Below are 14,446 nucleotides of genomic sequence, written 5' to 3' on the forward strand. Positions count from 1 at the left end.
TGCACATACTCTGGCTCTCAAAACCGCATTCTTTTGCCCTCACACTACTTCTTTGTCATCTAACAACTGAAAAAGCATTGTTTCCTTGACTTGGCTCGAGAAAGGGGACCTCGATGAAGAGTAAACTTCACATTTTCTGGGCTTTCTTATCCTAGTGCCCAACAGGAGAAGGGAGGCCCAGTGTTTGGTGACCTCCTGCATTAGGTTAACGATCTGGATATGGGCCCAGGGGGATAATGAGCCCCTGAATAATAGGGAGCTGATTGTCAAAGTCTTATCATGGTGAAGCTGAGTGGCAGAGCTTGCTTTCTCCTGGCTCCCTTGCCTTCTCCCCAAGCATCTCTTAATCTGTCGAAGCCAATGGGTTTATGTGGCAGACATTCATTCCTCACAAGCTTCGATTCAAGCGGCTGTGCACCGATTCAGGCTCAGATGTTTCTACACTTAGGGCTTGTAAAACAGTGAAAGAAAGATAGCAGATAAATTCACAGAAAGCCTTCTGTTATAGGCTTGAAAAAAGGATCTACTTATTTCTCTACTGTAACAGGAGTCTTGAAAAGCCCAAATTAAGGTGCAGAAAAAGGGTGAAATGAGAACACTAAAAGGCCTAATACTGCAGAGAGCCCTGCAAACTTTTCCCAAGTTATATATATATTCCCGAAATCATGAGTTAAATTCATTTCACCTGCATTCACTAATCAACGTGGTTTTAAGACTTACCATGTCCTCCAAGGAGCACGTGGCCTAAACAATGTTTGCCTGAGATATTCTCGGGAACTTGCAGTCAGCTGTGTGTACCTAGTTGGAGCTGGGCTGGTTAAGACCGGACAGGAGCACAGACCCTCCAACTGGGCATGCGCGGTGTCCGCTGGGTGACCTTTTGACACAGAGGGCTGAAAACTCCACCCTCAGGATGTGCAGAGGCCTATAGCCTAGTGCAGAACCTCGATTCCCGCACCTTTTTCCAATCACCTTTCGCCGTGCTCCCCACGCCTCAGTCGGCCCTGACGCTTTATTCCTAAACCTATAAATACCCCCGCCCCTTGCCTTATAGGAGGCAGGTTTCAGACTTGTTTTCCTGTCTTCTCGCTGCTTTCCCTTTAAGCTCTCTTTTTGCTGTAAACCTCGGTGTCTCAGCATTTTGGCTTGCTGAGCGTTAGAATGAACCTGGTTCGGTAACATGGTTCAAACTCGGAAGAAAGGTTTTTACTGCTCTATGGCTGGAAAGAACAAACAGCCAAAACCTTCCTAAGTTGTTGTTTTTGAGGGAACAACTATTAGTAAAATTTCTACTCCTTAAGGTCAAACCTTTTGGGGGGAAACTAGGGAATGGGTGGTCTTCTTAACTTCTGTCTGGTTTTTCCAAGAATCCATCTAAGGGGCTGAGCTGGATGCATCTTGGAACTCAGAGTGTTAGCCTAGTTGGTGATCTTTTCACGCAACCCAGGGCCCAAGCGTGAGCTATGCTTTAAAAAAAGTTGACTTAAAAGTTGGCAAGTAGGTGGGTTCAAGGAGAGGGGGTGGTGTCAGCTCACCACTGGCTAGGAAACCCTCTCTGCTTTCTACTCTCCTACTCTCTTGGGTCAAATGTTTAGCCAGAGCTTAAGAAATGAGGCAAGAGAGCAGTTGTACACAAACCATCAACTTCCACAGTCGTAAGGCTAAACAGCTGAGAGGGGGAGAGAAAGATGCCAGGTGGCTTCTGCTTGCTTCAAGATTAGACCACTGAGGGCAAGAAAGAGGCGGGTTTCAAGCACTTGGTAAACTGAAAGCAAACTTCTTTATTGTACACAGTACAGAATATAACGCAGCTTGGCAGGATGCAAACGGCCCTGCGCAGGGGAAAGTATTTCAAATCAACTGGCAGGTTAAAGCCTTTCTGCACTGTAGACTTTCCACACTCTGGAAAGAAGCAAAAACAAGAACAAAGAAACAAAACCATCAGGGAGGTGCATGAGTCCGATGGGAATGCAACGGTGATGCTGCCATCCTGTGTCCCGTGACAGCACAGGCCACGTGGCTACAGCAGGGGAGGGGAGCTCAGGCTACACAGGATTCTTTTCGTACTTGCTAAGACAGCATAAATCCATCAAAAAAAAAAAAAAAAACCCAACAAAACCCAAACCCGGATAAGTAAAGAAAGGAAAAAACAAATCCTATACAGCATTTACAACAAATTAACCTCTAGCCAGCTGGGGGTAAAATATGCATCTATGTATAGACTATGTGTAGGTTAGAAAGCTATAAATACCTGTTTGGAAAGTCCTTTGATTAGAATACAATGCTAATTAAGGCCCAAGCTACAGGTTCAATAACTTTGTGGGCTAATTAGCTTCCAAGATAGGAAAATCTTGTATTTCCATAGCTATAAAATGCACCCCTTATCTCTGTGACCCTCTTCACAAATGTGCTCCTGGTCACCAGGGGGACTGTTTGAGACTACAGAGCATTCCATCAATAGAAAAACAACTCAAAGCACTGTCCTTCGCATATGAAGAGTAGCATAGTCATTCTTTGTGTGCTAGGTGTCAGGGGAAGCACAGAATCCTATTAGTAGGCAGCAAGGTGCTACCACTTTCTAATTCTTTTTCCACTACTTTGAGCTTAACTTTCATATAGCTTTAGCTGGGTTATTTAAAACTTTCCCAATATAATACAGCAATCAGAGAAAACCTTTTTTAAAGTGGCAGGAAACTAAGATGCTAGTACTGCTTTACCTGTCAGTGTCGCACATAAGTCTCAAACCCTATTGAATCATATGCAGGGTTTAAAGTCCAAAAATTAAAGAAAAAGGAAAACAAAACAAACTGAAATGGAAATTGTCATCAGTCATGCCCAGGGAAGAATCCCTACCTAGGGTTTCCACCAGGTGACCAGGTTTCAAATGGACATGACATGTATTATGTACATATGCTTTCCAGAGAGGGCATGTGAGGGAACGTGGGGGACTATACACATAGAATCTAAACGGTGTGTCCAAGCTGCCCTGCACACCTCAAAAATGTACAACTCAGGTGCAAATGTTCCATCAGGCTGTCTGGTGCAGAAAGCACAAAGCAGGCAATAAAAGAGGGCTTGTACTCGGCTAAGGGGACGCCCCCAGCAAAGCCCCTTTCAAGCTGCAGCGTCTTCATAAGTTGGCACTGCCCCGTTTAAAGGGTGCAGTGCACAGTTACCAAAAGGTTTGTTTTTTTTGCTTTAAATACCAAAACTACAAAAATCAGTTTATAAACTGTTTTTCCAAAACAACCACCAAAACAAAACAATCCCCCGAATCAAAGCAAAACAAAATACTGTCAAAAGTATTAATCACCCTTCTCCTAAAATTAAAGCCATCCACACACACACAGCCATGTGACTGGGAAGAGAAAGGGGACTTGCTCTACTTGGTGACCACATGGCCAGAAGGTTCCCAAGGGTAGCAATGGTTTATTATTTGAGAACCATGGAGTGGGTAACAGCTGTTCATCCTTTTGCCCCTTCTTTCCAGACCAAGAGGAAACATTTCAGATTAAGCTGGAAGAGCTCTCTGAGTTTTAAGATATATTTGTAACCCTTCATCGTTTGAGCCGCCCCAACTTTGCCTACCTCCTGTTCTATGGGTTTGTGACATCTTTTTCAATAAATTGTGCAAATCAGAGCCCTTCTATGTAAAGGCATTTAGTAGTCCATGATCAATGCAGATTGTCACACACTCTGTCCTGGTTTGTGGGTACTAACCTGAACAAGGTATTGCTTTGCATATATTGTCCATGGGAAGGAGGCTCCATTTCAATTGCTTTCCCAGAAACCTTGTCAGGTTCAGAGCTGAGGCACCAGCCCTTTGGTGGTTTTCTGCCCCTCCCTGTTCCCACTCCCCCGCCAAGGTATCCGTCTTTAAGGGTGCCGATCCAGAGACAGCTTGGGTTCTCCAGATAATACTCAAAGGGCAAGCTTTGGGAACAGCCAGAAACACAAACAAAACCACTGCCCTCGTTTGCCTGAATGGGAACTGCTAGCTCTAGGGTTTGGCCGCTCAGCTGCTCGGAAACTTAGTAAGCAAAGCCTTCGGCATAGGGGAGGCTGCTGCAGCGGTCCACATCCAGGAGGTAAGCAGGGTTGTCTTCAAAGTGGGTCAGTGGCAGGGTGTCCTCCTCGCTGAGGTGGCACTCAGACTCCGCTTTCAGGAACGGACGTTGGTTGTCGGGGAAGGCCATGGAGAAAAGGGCATCAGGGTCGCAGACAAACTTGTAGACGTATCGTTCCCCGGCCACCTGAAAGAGAAAACACACCTTATGAGGCCCAGCTGGAACAGGGCGTGGGCCGGGGCCAGGGCACCAAGGGAAGAATAACGAGATATTTGTAAGTCACCAAGCTCTCAGGGAGCCAGGGACCAAGAGGCTCACTGGTAGCTGATTATCCAAATCATTCAGATTTATTTTGATAAACTGTGGGAACCTGTTACCTGCCAAGTGTTGACACCACAGCTTAGCAGTTGAAAAGAATATCTGAATTTCAAACTCATTAGGTTCTTTTAAAAGAAAATCCTCACTGTGTTATACTCACAGCCTAGAAACAACGGTTATGCTGACGTTGGTGCCTGATATTACGGGAAGATATACGGATTGAAAGATGCAGGAGTCAGACCATGTGTTCAGTTCCCTCCAAAGTTTACAGTCTTCCCAGGACAGCTTTGCTCTGAAGGGCTAGGAATTCAGAGAGCTGTGTGGGAATTTTAAGTTTGTTCCAAAACCAAACAGAACTGTGTTTTGGCTTACCTGCAGTTTTAAATTACTCATTCCATGGTTCTGCTACACTGAAGGAACTGATAACTACCTTTATATGAATTTTATGCATTATAATATTACGAGAACCAAATGGTCTTGATGAAGGGTGGCAGATGTATAAAATCAATCATCCCTATTTGGGTTGTTTTGTTTGAAAGCCAGTTTTACGTTAAATCTCTGGTTCCCCGGCCCAACAGTCAGCTCACATATGTGGAAGAAGGAAGTAGGAGGACATAGTGGCAATGACATCAGCTCAGAAGCCAGGAGCGGATGGCTCCCAGCCTTGGCTCAGTCGCTAACAAGTCTCAACCTCTATGAGCCTAATTTTCCCTTTCAAAAACCGAGGGTATTGGACTACTGCTTTTCTAAGTCCCTCCCTAGATGGGCATGCTACCACTCTTTTATTTAGTTCTCATTTACTCATGGGTCATGTAATAAATATAACAATGATCTCTTACACTGGATAGCACATTACTATTTCTGGAATGTTTTCACATATATTACGCTTTGAGATTAGATTAGGGACTATTATCTACATTTTTATTGGAAACAGGCTTTGGAAGGTTGACTTTCCTTAAAGCATAAATAAATGGGAGTGCTGGATCTGAGCCCCCCAAGTCTCATTCCTGTGCCTTCCTGTACTTTTTGCCTGTTTTATTCTCAGAAAATTCTCTTCTACTTCCTTAGAAAACCTAGGAACAAGTTCATAGGGACAACTCGTTGCCATTAGTTCAATTTAACTGTCTTGATTACATTCCCTCAGATTGGATCTGGAGTTGGGAACAGCAAAGGAGTAATGGCCCTCCTTCCTGAGTTTAGGATTCTACCTGATAATGTTAAAACTAAAAGGGGAGAGAGTGTGTGTGAAGTTTGAGGGGAAAAAGGCAGTGATTGCTAATGGGTTCAGGGTTTCTTTTTAAGGTGATAAAATGTTCTAAAATTGATTGTGGTGATGGCTACACTACTCTGTGCACATATTAAAGCCCCACTGACTTTAACCCTTTAAAAATAAAAGGGGGGGGAGGTCGGGCTTCCCTGGTGGCGCAGTGGTTGAGAATCTGCCTGCCAATGCAGGGGACACGGGTTCGAGCCCTGGTCTGGGAAGATCCCACATGCCATGGAGCAACTAGGCCCGTGAGCCACAACTACTGAGCCTGTGCTCCGCAACAAGAGAGGCCGCAACAGTGAGAGGCCCGCACACCGCGATGAAGAGTGGCCCCCGCTCGCCGCAACTAGAGAAAGCCCTTGCACAGAAACGAAGACCCAACACAGCCAAAAATAAATAAATAAATAAATAAAGTTTAAAAAAAAAAGGGGGGGGGGAGGTCAGGTGGGGTGACCACCCATCCTAGAGTATTCACTCTGTGCCAAGCACTGAAGTCAAACCCTCATTCCTGCCCTAAAGGAGCTGATACTCCTGCGGCAGATACTGACAAGCCAGGGAGTAACTTACAATACAGACAGTAGGGGAAGTGATGGAGATGAGCCCAGGTGCTCTCAGAAGCCGAAGAGGGACCATGTAACTCAGCCTGAGAACTTCAGATTCTTGGAGTAAAGAGGTGATTTACTGAGAAAACAAGTAGGGGCTGGCCAGGCAATGAAGGTGTTAGGAGTGTTCTTAAGTAGGACGGTAGTTTAATAGGTATTTTTTTCATTTTATAGCATGCTTGATAACTTACATGAATGATACGTATTGTTCAGTAAACAAATATATTAAGAGAAAGATGGCTAGGCTAGTGAAAGCAGCCAAATACAAGTGAGGAAATGAGGGTTTAATGGTGCCTTGAGCCTGTATGAAGCATTAAAAAGTCTGGATCTTATCCAGAAGACCTTCCATGAAAAGCTGTTTTAATATTTTTTAAGGAGATGAGAGGAATATGGGGTCATATTACCACCTGCCTCTGAGAAAGATAAACCTGGCTTCAGCGTAGACAAGTTCTCAGCAGCAATGACCATATACTTCTGAGTGCATCTTGGCGTCTACCATGTAGGCTGCTTAAATGTGTAAATGCTAGAATCTGGGCAACAGTACAGTATAAAATCTGGTGGCTAAGAAAAACCAATCAAAGATTTGCCATTCTCATCTTCTGCCTATCCACAGGATTTTAAGATTGTGGTTCTTCACCACCTATCACAATAAGGATTTTGTATTGGCTTCCTCAAAATTACACTTCATCCTCTTTTCTGCTACCTGCTACCAGGTGATTCTGCCATTTTGCAAACCTTGGGTTTTTAACTTGAGTTCCAGTTTCTAAGGTTCTAAAAGAGAAGTAAGATTTTTTTTTACTGCCCTAACACTTTTGGGAGTATTAAACCAACATATTTGGAGGTCTCGGTGTTTCAACTAAAGACCTCGCCTAAGCTCTCATGGGAGGGGAGACCTTCAAGTCGATTCCCTCACTTGCTCCTTTATGGATATAATAGTTGGCCTAAATGTCTGGACATTTTTGTAAGTAGAGACAGTTTAAAGCAGAGGAGGCTAATTTTCCTACAGTGTCGTCCACACACAACCTTTGGCTTTCACATACCCAACAGCATTAAAGGTGCTCTTTATTATCTCATTTAACTCAAGTTTTTCCAAGATGTTTTTCCTATCACAGAATTACTTACGAGGCTGACATTTCCTCCCAGTCATCACATACAGTTTTATTTCAGAAGCCCTTGACATTTTCTTTGAGAGTGGTCAGAGTGGTCTAAGCGTCTCTAGTAATCGCTCACCTTCTGCATGATGCCCTTTTCATAGTAATAGCGCAGAGATCGGCTGAGCTTGTCGTAGTTCATGGCTGGCCGGTTCTTCTGAATGCCCCAACGCCGAGCGACCTGAAGAGACAGGAAAGCAATGGAAACTCATTCCCTGGGCTTAGTGGTTTTCTCCCAATCCCAGGAGAGCCAGTTCTAGAACCTGACTGCTTTGGTCAGTGACCCATTTCTCTGACCTGGAAGGAAAAGCACTTAATTCCCTCAAGACCAAACATTCAGCAAAGGTGATGATTCAGTCAAATGCTAAGAGGTGAGACCTAGAGGTGGAAAAATCCTAGCACTTTAATAAGACTGCAGAGGGCTCGGCTAGCGTCCCAGAGGAAGCAGGCTCTCTACTGTTTCTCCACATATGAATTATCGACCAATACCCATAGACCATTAGCATGTTGCCATTAAGTGCTATGGTTTCTGTAGCAGTCAATAAGGAATAATTAGAATGGTCATTCCTGAAACATTAGAAACACACTGGTGAGTTGCTAATGGGCCAGCAGAGCAAAAGTTCAATTCTAATAAGATTGGAGAGGGGCTGGGAGATGTTTACTTATAGCAGCTCATGGAGTAAAGGGGAATTGGATCATTTCAGCCTGCTGCCAACCAATCCCCTGCTCCCAGCAGACTTGCAGAATGGACATTAAAACATGTAGCACCATTATTCACTTAATGAAAAATTAACAGGGCTTCCCAAACAGTTCTGAAGTGCATTATATCCAACTTGGTCCACCTCTGAGGTGCAGTGATGGGGGGGTGTAATTGGAGCTTTGGGCAAAGAGGCCTTATAGCAAGAAAACTTCCTAGTGGAGTTCAGCAGGACAGCCAAGCAATTTCTGTTCTCAAGTATCTCAACATCCCAAATCCTACTTATAAGGATGACTGTCAAGGTAAGAGAAGAATAACCTTGGAAATACGAGGTCTTTAAATGTATGCAAACCAGGGATCATGTTTTAAACATTTTGGGTCAGTTTTAGAAACTTAAAAAACCAAAATAACTACATTCCTTTTTATTTAAAAAAAAAAAAATGACAAACATGGAATGAGAAGTAGGGAGACTGCAAGTGGAAAAGGTGGATCATAAAACCACATTTCACTTGAAGTATTCTTTAAAAGTATTTGGGGCAGAATGAAAGCAACATCTTCTGAATTCAGGATTCTAAGATGACCTTTAATAAATACCAAAAATAATCTGATAAGTAAGGAAGAATGCATCTGTCCTAATTACATTACAGTAATTCAATAGCCACGATTCCACTCTGCCTTGCAAGAAACTGTGTGAAAGTTAAATTTCCATTCGTTTGCTTTGTGCCCCCACGGCACACACGATTATCCCTGGCTCTCCCCCTTTCTCCACATTGCACCCGTTCAACTCTTTGAAATGGCCAAAAAGGCAAAATTAACCAAAAATACATCCCCTGGTTAAAGAAGACAAACATTTTATTTTACTATTATTATTTTTGGCTGCACCGAGCAGCATGCAGGATCTTACTTCCCCGACCAGGGATCAAACGCATGTCCCCTGCAGTGGAAGCGTGGAGTCTTAACTACTGGGCTACCAGGGAAGTCCCGAGAAGATAAAACCAATTTTTAATCAATTTCTATTTTTAACCAGTTTTTAATCAATTTCAATATTTAACCAATTTCTATTTTTAAACCAATAGAAATAGGGGTAAGAAAGAACCTGTTAGATCAATACATGTCCTTTTACCTGTTCAAAAGAAATGACACCATGAAACTGTACTTCAACTGCTGTCAGACACAAGTGATGCAGGGACCCTTAAAAGAAGCCCAGCCTCATCATTTTACTACATTCAGTGGTGGAAAACAATTTGTGAATATTTTTCAACTTCAGCCGTGACCTCTCTTTGCTGTCACGTGCATATGCAGTAGCTTGCTGGAGAGAGGTTTTATATATGCACAGACTTCAAAGCAGCTCTGGTAGCCATAGTTACTGACTCATCCTCTTGGGCCAGGGCCCTCTGATTCAGTAGCCCTCACCAGGGCTGCTCCTTCTGCAGTAATCATGATGCAGCACAACTGCAGAGCAGCTGGGAATTAGGGCTGTCCCATTTCTGGGGGGAGGGGAGCAGGCAATAGCTTGCTACCAGATCCTCCTTTCTTTTCATCTTTCACATTCGTTACTTTGATAGCATGCATCTTGAGGATGGAGGCCGAAGGAGTTTTAAAAACAAACAAACAAACAAAAAAACCTCACATGTCTCTTCCTCCCTTTTTAAGAGAGAGCAGCCACAGCGCAGGGAGCGGCTCTTTCTAGCAGCCCGTCCTTTTAAACCTCCCCATGGCATCATTTATCTGCCACATGTTCAACAAACAACCCTACCCCCCAAAATATTCATTAATGCAGATTCACAGTTAAAATGGCTCCAGATTAAAGCCGAGTCAGTCATAATTGAGAGGGTGCTAAGCTGGATGACAATCAAAAGACATTTGATTAGGAGGCCTGCCAAAAGCAGTTCCAAAACCACAATTTCCATGCACAGTGTAATGGATATTATGGATAATTACCCAGAGTGCACTACTCAGCCACACAGCTGCCTACAATTACGGCCCAAACAGCTTCCTCCTCCGCTTCACCCTTCAAGCTTCCCCCATGACAACTTCTTACAGCTTTTTCGAGGAGTTGGTATCTTCCTGACAGTAACAAGAGTAGGGCCCTCCAAGTTACACGAGGATTAGAGAGCGAAAAAATTCAAATGCTGCATGTCCCGAGGCCAAAGTGCACATGTGGAACAGAGCTGATCCTGGGTTAAGAGAATGGAATATTCGGAGTTCATGGAATGCTCGGGGATTTCAAGGTGCGGCGGAAAGAAGTACTTCCTGAAGAAACAAAGCTGTCCAACCAGCTGAGGGGAGGCTCAAGGCCACCACAGGCCTCCCCTGTAACTTGGCTGCTTGGCATTTATGTGAGCATTCTGGCTTAGTATTAGCTTCGTTATTAAGAAAGCCGGGCCCTTTGCCATCTGTTCATCATTTTCTTTACCACTGGTAGGAGAGCAGCAGATTCAATAACAGCTTTACAAAGGGTCATAACCAGGTTTACCTGCAGCTATACAGCCTGTGCTTAGGCCAGAGGCAGTGGCAATAAAGTAATAAAAGCTCCTGTTTGAAATGAGATAAATCAATAAGGGCTGCCCACATGACAGACTGACTTTCAAAAAGCCTTAGTGAGTCTGGGCGACATGCTTTTCTCAAGCCTCACATAAACCAGGCCACGTTATGAGGAAAAGAATGCAGGGTGGATGCTCTCCAGTGTGGCTGGAAGCCGCAAACACGGCTCCACTTCTAAACACGACTTAGCCAAAAAGACACCCTTAGAAAAACACAGCAGTACCAAACTCTGGCTTTGAAGGTAGACTGACTCTTAACAGAAACCGTTTACAATATGAGGTGTTGACACATTTCCATTTTTCTGTGAATGATGCAAGATCGGGAACACCATACATATATCTTCTCTAACTGCCTTTAATGAAGCCTGCCTTCCTCTCCTATCAGTCAGGATTCTCCTTAAGTCTCCAATCCACACATTCTCCTTTGCTCATCTTAACTTTCAGGCCACTTTCTTCTTCCAAGTCTCCTGCTGTTAACCCCCATGCCCACCTGTCCCCTTGGTGTGCTAAAGTCAGCCCTGGAATTGATGGAACAACATCTACAACTGCAGTCCCTGTTCAAACTCCTTCCGAGAGCATTGGTCCCATTCCAATCACACCCAACCCAAAGATACGTTTTGCTCTGCTGGTTTAATATGTAACACCTAAGTACATGCTACCAAAAGAAGCATATGTCAGATTTTCAGGGAAGTTATTTCTTTTCTATTTATAATCTCTCTAGATTCTAAATCAGATAGAAATCAAATCAACCCCTTTGGGAATTCCCTGGCAGTCCAGGGGTTAGGATTCCGAGCTCTCACTGCTGAGGGCCCTGGTTTAATCCCTGGTCAGGGAACTAAGATCCCATAAGCCGTGTGGCGCGGCCATAAAACCTAAACAAACAAACAAAAAACAACCCCTTTTGAAATATGCCAAACTCAGAGCCTGATTTAATTTACTTTGTTATACTCAGGAAAGGAGGAGTTCTATGATGTCCTCCCCTTTTGAAGAAATGGTATTGGTTCTGTCCATTGGCCTTTCTGTCAATAGTGTGGGCAAACAGACAGTAACAATGTTTCTTTTTTCTATTAACAAAATAATGAAGGTTTGTGTCCTCTCTCAACCACTGTGATACTACATTTAAAAAAAAAAAATCTAACTTCCTAAGATTGACCCATCTCTGATAATTTTATTTCTCTAGGTCAGAGCCATTTGAAATACACAGTGGGGTAGTTGCAACCTATAGTATATTACCAAAATGTCTTACACTCTGTTCATGTAACCTCTGGTATAGGCTATGACATATGAGGGCTGACACCAAAACAAGTTGGTATCACTGAAAGAACTCTTGAAAAAGACTTTCCAAGAGAGAGAGCAGACCCTATTAGAATGTAAGTCTTCATGGCCTCCCTCCCCAGAGTTTGCAGAAGTGTTACTAATACTTTTTATATATTCTGCAGTGAAGAACTCTGTCTGTGAATTGTAAGTTGTCCTATTAATAGAAAAGGCACCGCCAAGCCCATTGGCCAGGCTAGAATCTGAATGAGAAGGAAGAGCATATTTAACACCGTAAAAAAGGCTCAATGGAGAACAGGGAACAAACATCAACAAATCAAATCACCTGATGCCAGCTTCCAGTGCTTACCTCCTCCGGTTCTATCAGCTTGAACTCCATGCCTCGGCCTGTCCAGGCAATGAAGTGGGCATTGGCTGGGTCGTCAAGAAGGGTAACCAGGAACTGCCACAGCTGAAGGGAACCTCGCCTCTGGTAAGGGGGCCCCTCCCGATACATGGTGGGCTCTTGCTTGACTTTGCCTGTTTGGGACAAAGACACATACGTGGTACTTCAGTCTCAAGTTTCTCAGCTGATCTGGGCAAACGCTAATTTGGCCTCAAGACCGATGAGCGTACTCTGACATCTTGAACCTTCTAGTTTCGCAACAAACTGGATATGGCTACTTACCTTCCAGTCTCTCAGGAACAACACAGGTGTCGTCAAAGTACAACCGGGGATCCTTCTCATATGGAAAACCTGAAGGAGAATTTAGAAAGAACATGTTGCTGAACAAACTGTGTTCTCTGAAAACTCTGGATTTAAGGACTAAAACAGGATTCTACCATTTCAGGTCCTCAGCCTGATGAACTGCTCTATCTATGCCAGACTGAATTTTGGGGGGAACTTCAACTTCACCGGGACTTAGGTGTCCTGTTCTGATGCGATCAGAACTGAACCTGTGCTTCAGTCAGCAGCATCAACTCCTGCTATTAGAGCTGAGACTGTAGGGAGGCACTGAGTCGCCAGAACGTTCCTTCGCATCTTGCTTACGAGGTCTGCATGGATCAGCGTGGCCGTGACTAAGCCTTTGTATCTGAAAAGACATCTCATCTATGTCAGTTGGCCTTACTGGGTGGATCTGGTTGATCTATACGTGGTCTCGCCGTGTTCCTTTTAGCAAATGTTAATTTCAACCTTTCTTACTGCTCGTCCAGGCTGCCCACACATCTCATTCAATTACGAGAAAGCTTGGAGGGTAGGGAACAATGCCAAATGAGTGAAGACTTGGGCCTGTGGAGGATTGTGACAAGCAATAATTTTAAAGACAAGTTGGAGGTATTATCACCTCCAGACACTGTGGAAGGAATCTGAAGAGACTTGCTGTCAATAAAACTTATTCATTGTATAGACAAGAAAACAAAGGGGAACTGACTGGGTCCAACAACACATGTAAGTGGAAATGAAAGGCAGGCAGGGCAAAAAGTGGAAGGTGTCAAGGAGAAGGATGGCCTGGCATTCTAAACCCACCAACCCTTAGTATGCATTCAACGCTGACCACCAGGTCACCAGGCACCCTGACAAGGCCAGCAGCTCAAGCCAAAGCCAGTTAGTAGACAGGCGTGATGGGACCACACCCTTGCCTGTGGTCCAGCCTGTTTCAGGGGGCGAGTGCTCCAGCGTACTCCCCTCTGCCCGCACACTGCTCAAGAGGAAGCGCCAGGAGCTCCCGTCTGCTCAGTGGTGCTCCCTGTGCTTGGTTCTCCGGCGTGGGGTCCAGGCGTATGAGTGTCAGGTACGCGGTAGGGGGAGGGCAGAGGAGTGAAGGGCTCTGCAGTGAAGGGCTAGCATTCGATTTTGAGAGGGATTTGCTCTGACTTAAAATCCTTGGGTAGGGCTTCCCTGGTGGCGCAGTGGTTGAGAATCTGCCTGCCAATGCAGGGGACACGGGTTCGAGCCCTGGTCTGGGAAGATCCCACATGCCGCGGAGCGACTAAGCCCGTGAGCCACAATTGCTGAGCCTGCGCGTCTGGAGCCTGTGCTCCGCAACAAGAGAGGCCGCGATAGTGAGAGGCCCGCGCACCGCGATGAAGAGTGGCCCCCACTTGCCACAACTAGAGAAAGCCCTCGCAGAGAAACGAAGACCCAACACAGCCATAAATAAATAAATAAATAAAATTAAAAAAAAAAAAAAAATCCTTGGGTAAAGGTGCCAAGAAAGAATCTGTTCTTTTTCTTCACAATCAGCCCGGGTCAAGTTCTTCTTGGCGGGATCAGCACAATTTTAAAGAGGCCTGGGGTTGGGAAAACACTGCCCAACCTGGAGGAAACAGACTGTTTTAAGGTTCTGTATTATTCATTTTTGTTTCCTCAGCCCCAAGCATTATTCCTCTGCTTGACTACAAAGGAAGTATATTTTATTTAGTATTTAATCCAATAAATATTTATGCCGGGCACTGTGCTAGAAGGGGGTAGATAGAAGAATACAGACGGTGCTTGCTCTCGTGGAGCTTGCATCCCAACTGGTGGAGACAGACAACAAAGTAGGG

The 14,446-nt window shown here is 44.5% G+C and overlaps 1 protein-coding gene across 1 annotated transcript in view; it reads right to left on the reverse strand.

Moving 5' to 3' along the window:
• Positions 1 to 1,761: 1,761 nt before the first annotated feature.
• The window catches only part of ETV5 (ETS variant transcription factor 5), a 56,293-nt gene continuing 43,608 nt past the window's right edge, over positions 1,762 to 14,446 (reverse strand). Inside the window, exons 10-13 of the mRNA XM_007195261.3 lie at positions 12,588 to 12,656; positions 12,270 to 12,439; positions 7,485 to 7,586; positions 1,762 to 4,253 (exon numbers count right to left, since the gene is read on the reverse strand). Coding sequence (XP_007195323.1) covers positions 4,032 to 4,253; positions 7,485 to 7,586; positions 12,270 to 12,439; positions 12,588 to 12,656 — 563 coding nt within the window. The 3' untranslated portion in view covers positions 1,762 to 4,031. The remainder of the gene's footprint in view (positions 4,254 to 7,484; positions 7,587 to 12,269; positions 12,440 to 12,587; positions 12,657 to 14,446) is intronic.

This window comes from Balaenoptera acutorostrata, chromosome 4 (assembly GCF_949987535.1).
Source record: "Balaenoptera acutorostrata chromosome 4, mBalAcu1.1, whole genome shotgun sequence".
In the NCBI taxonomy this organism is placed as follows: domain Eukaryota; kingdom Metazoa; phylum Chordata; class Mammalia; order Artiodactyla; family Balaenopteridae; genus Balaenoptera; species Balaenoptera acutorostrata.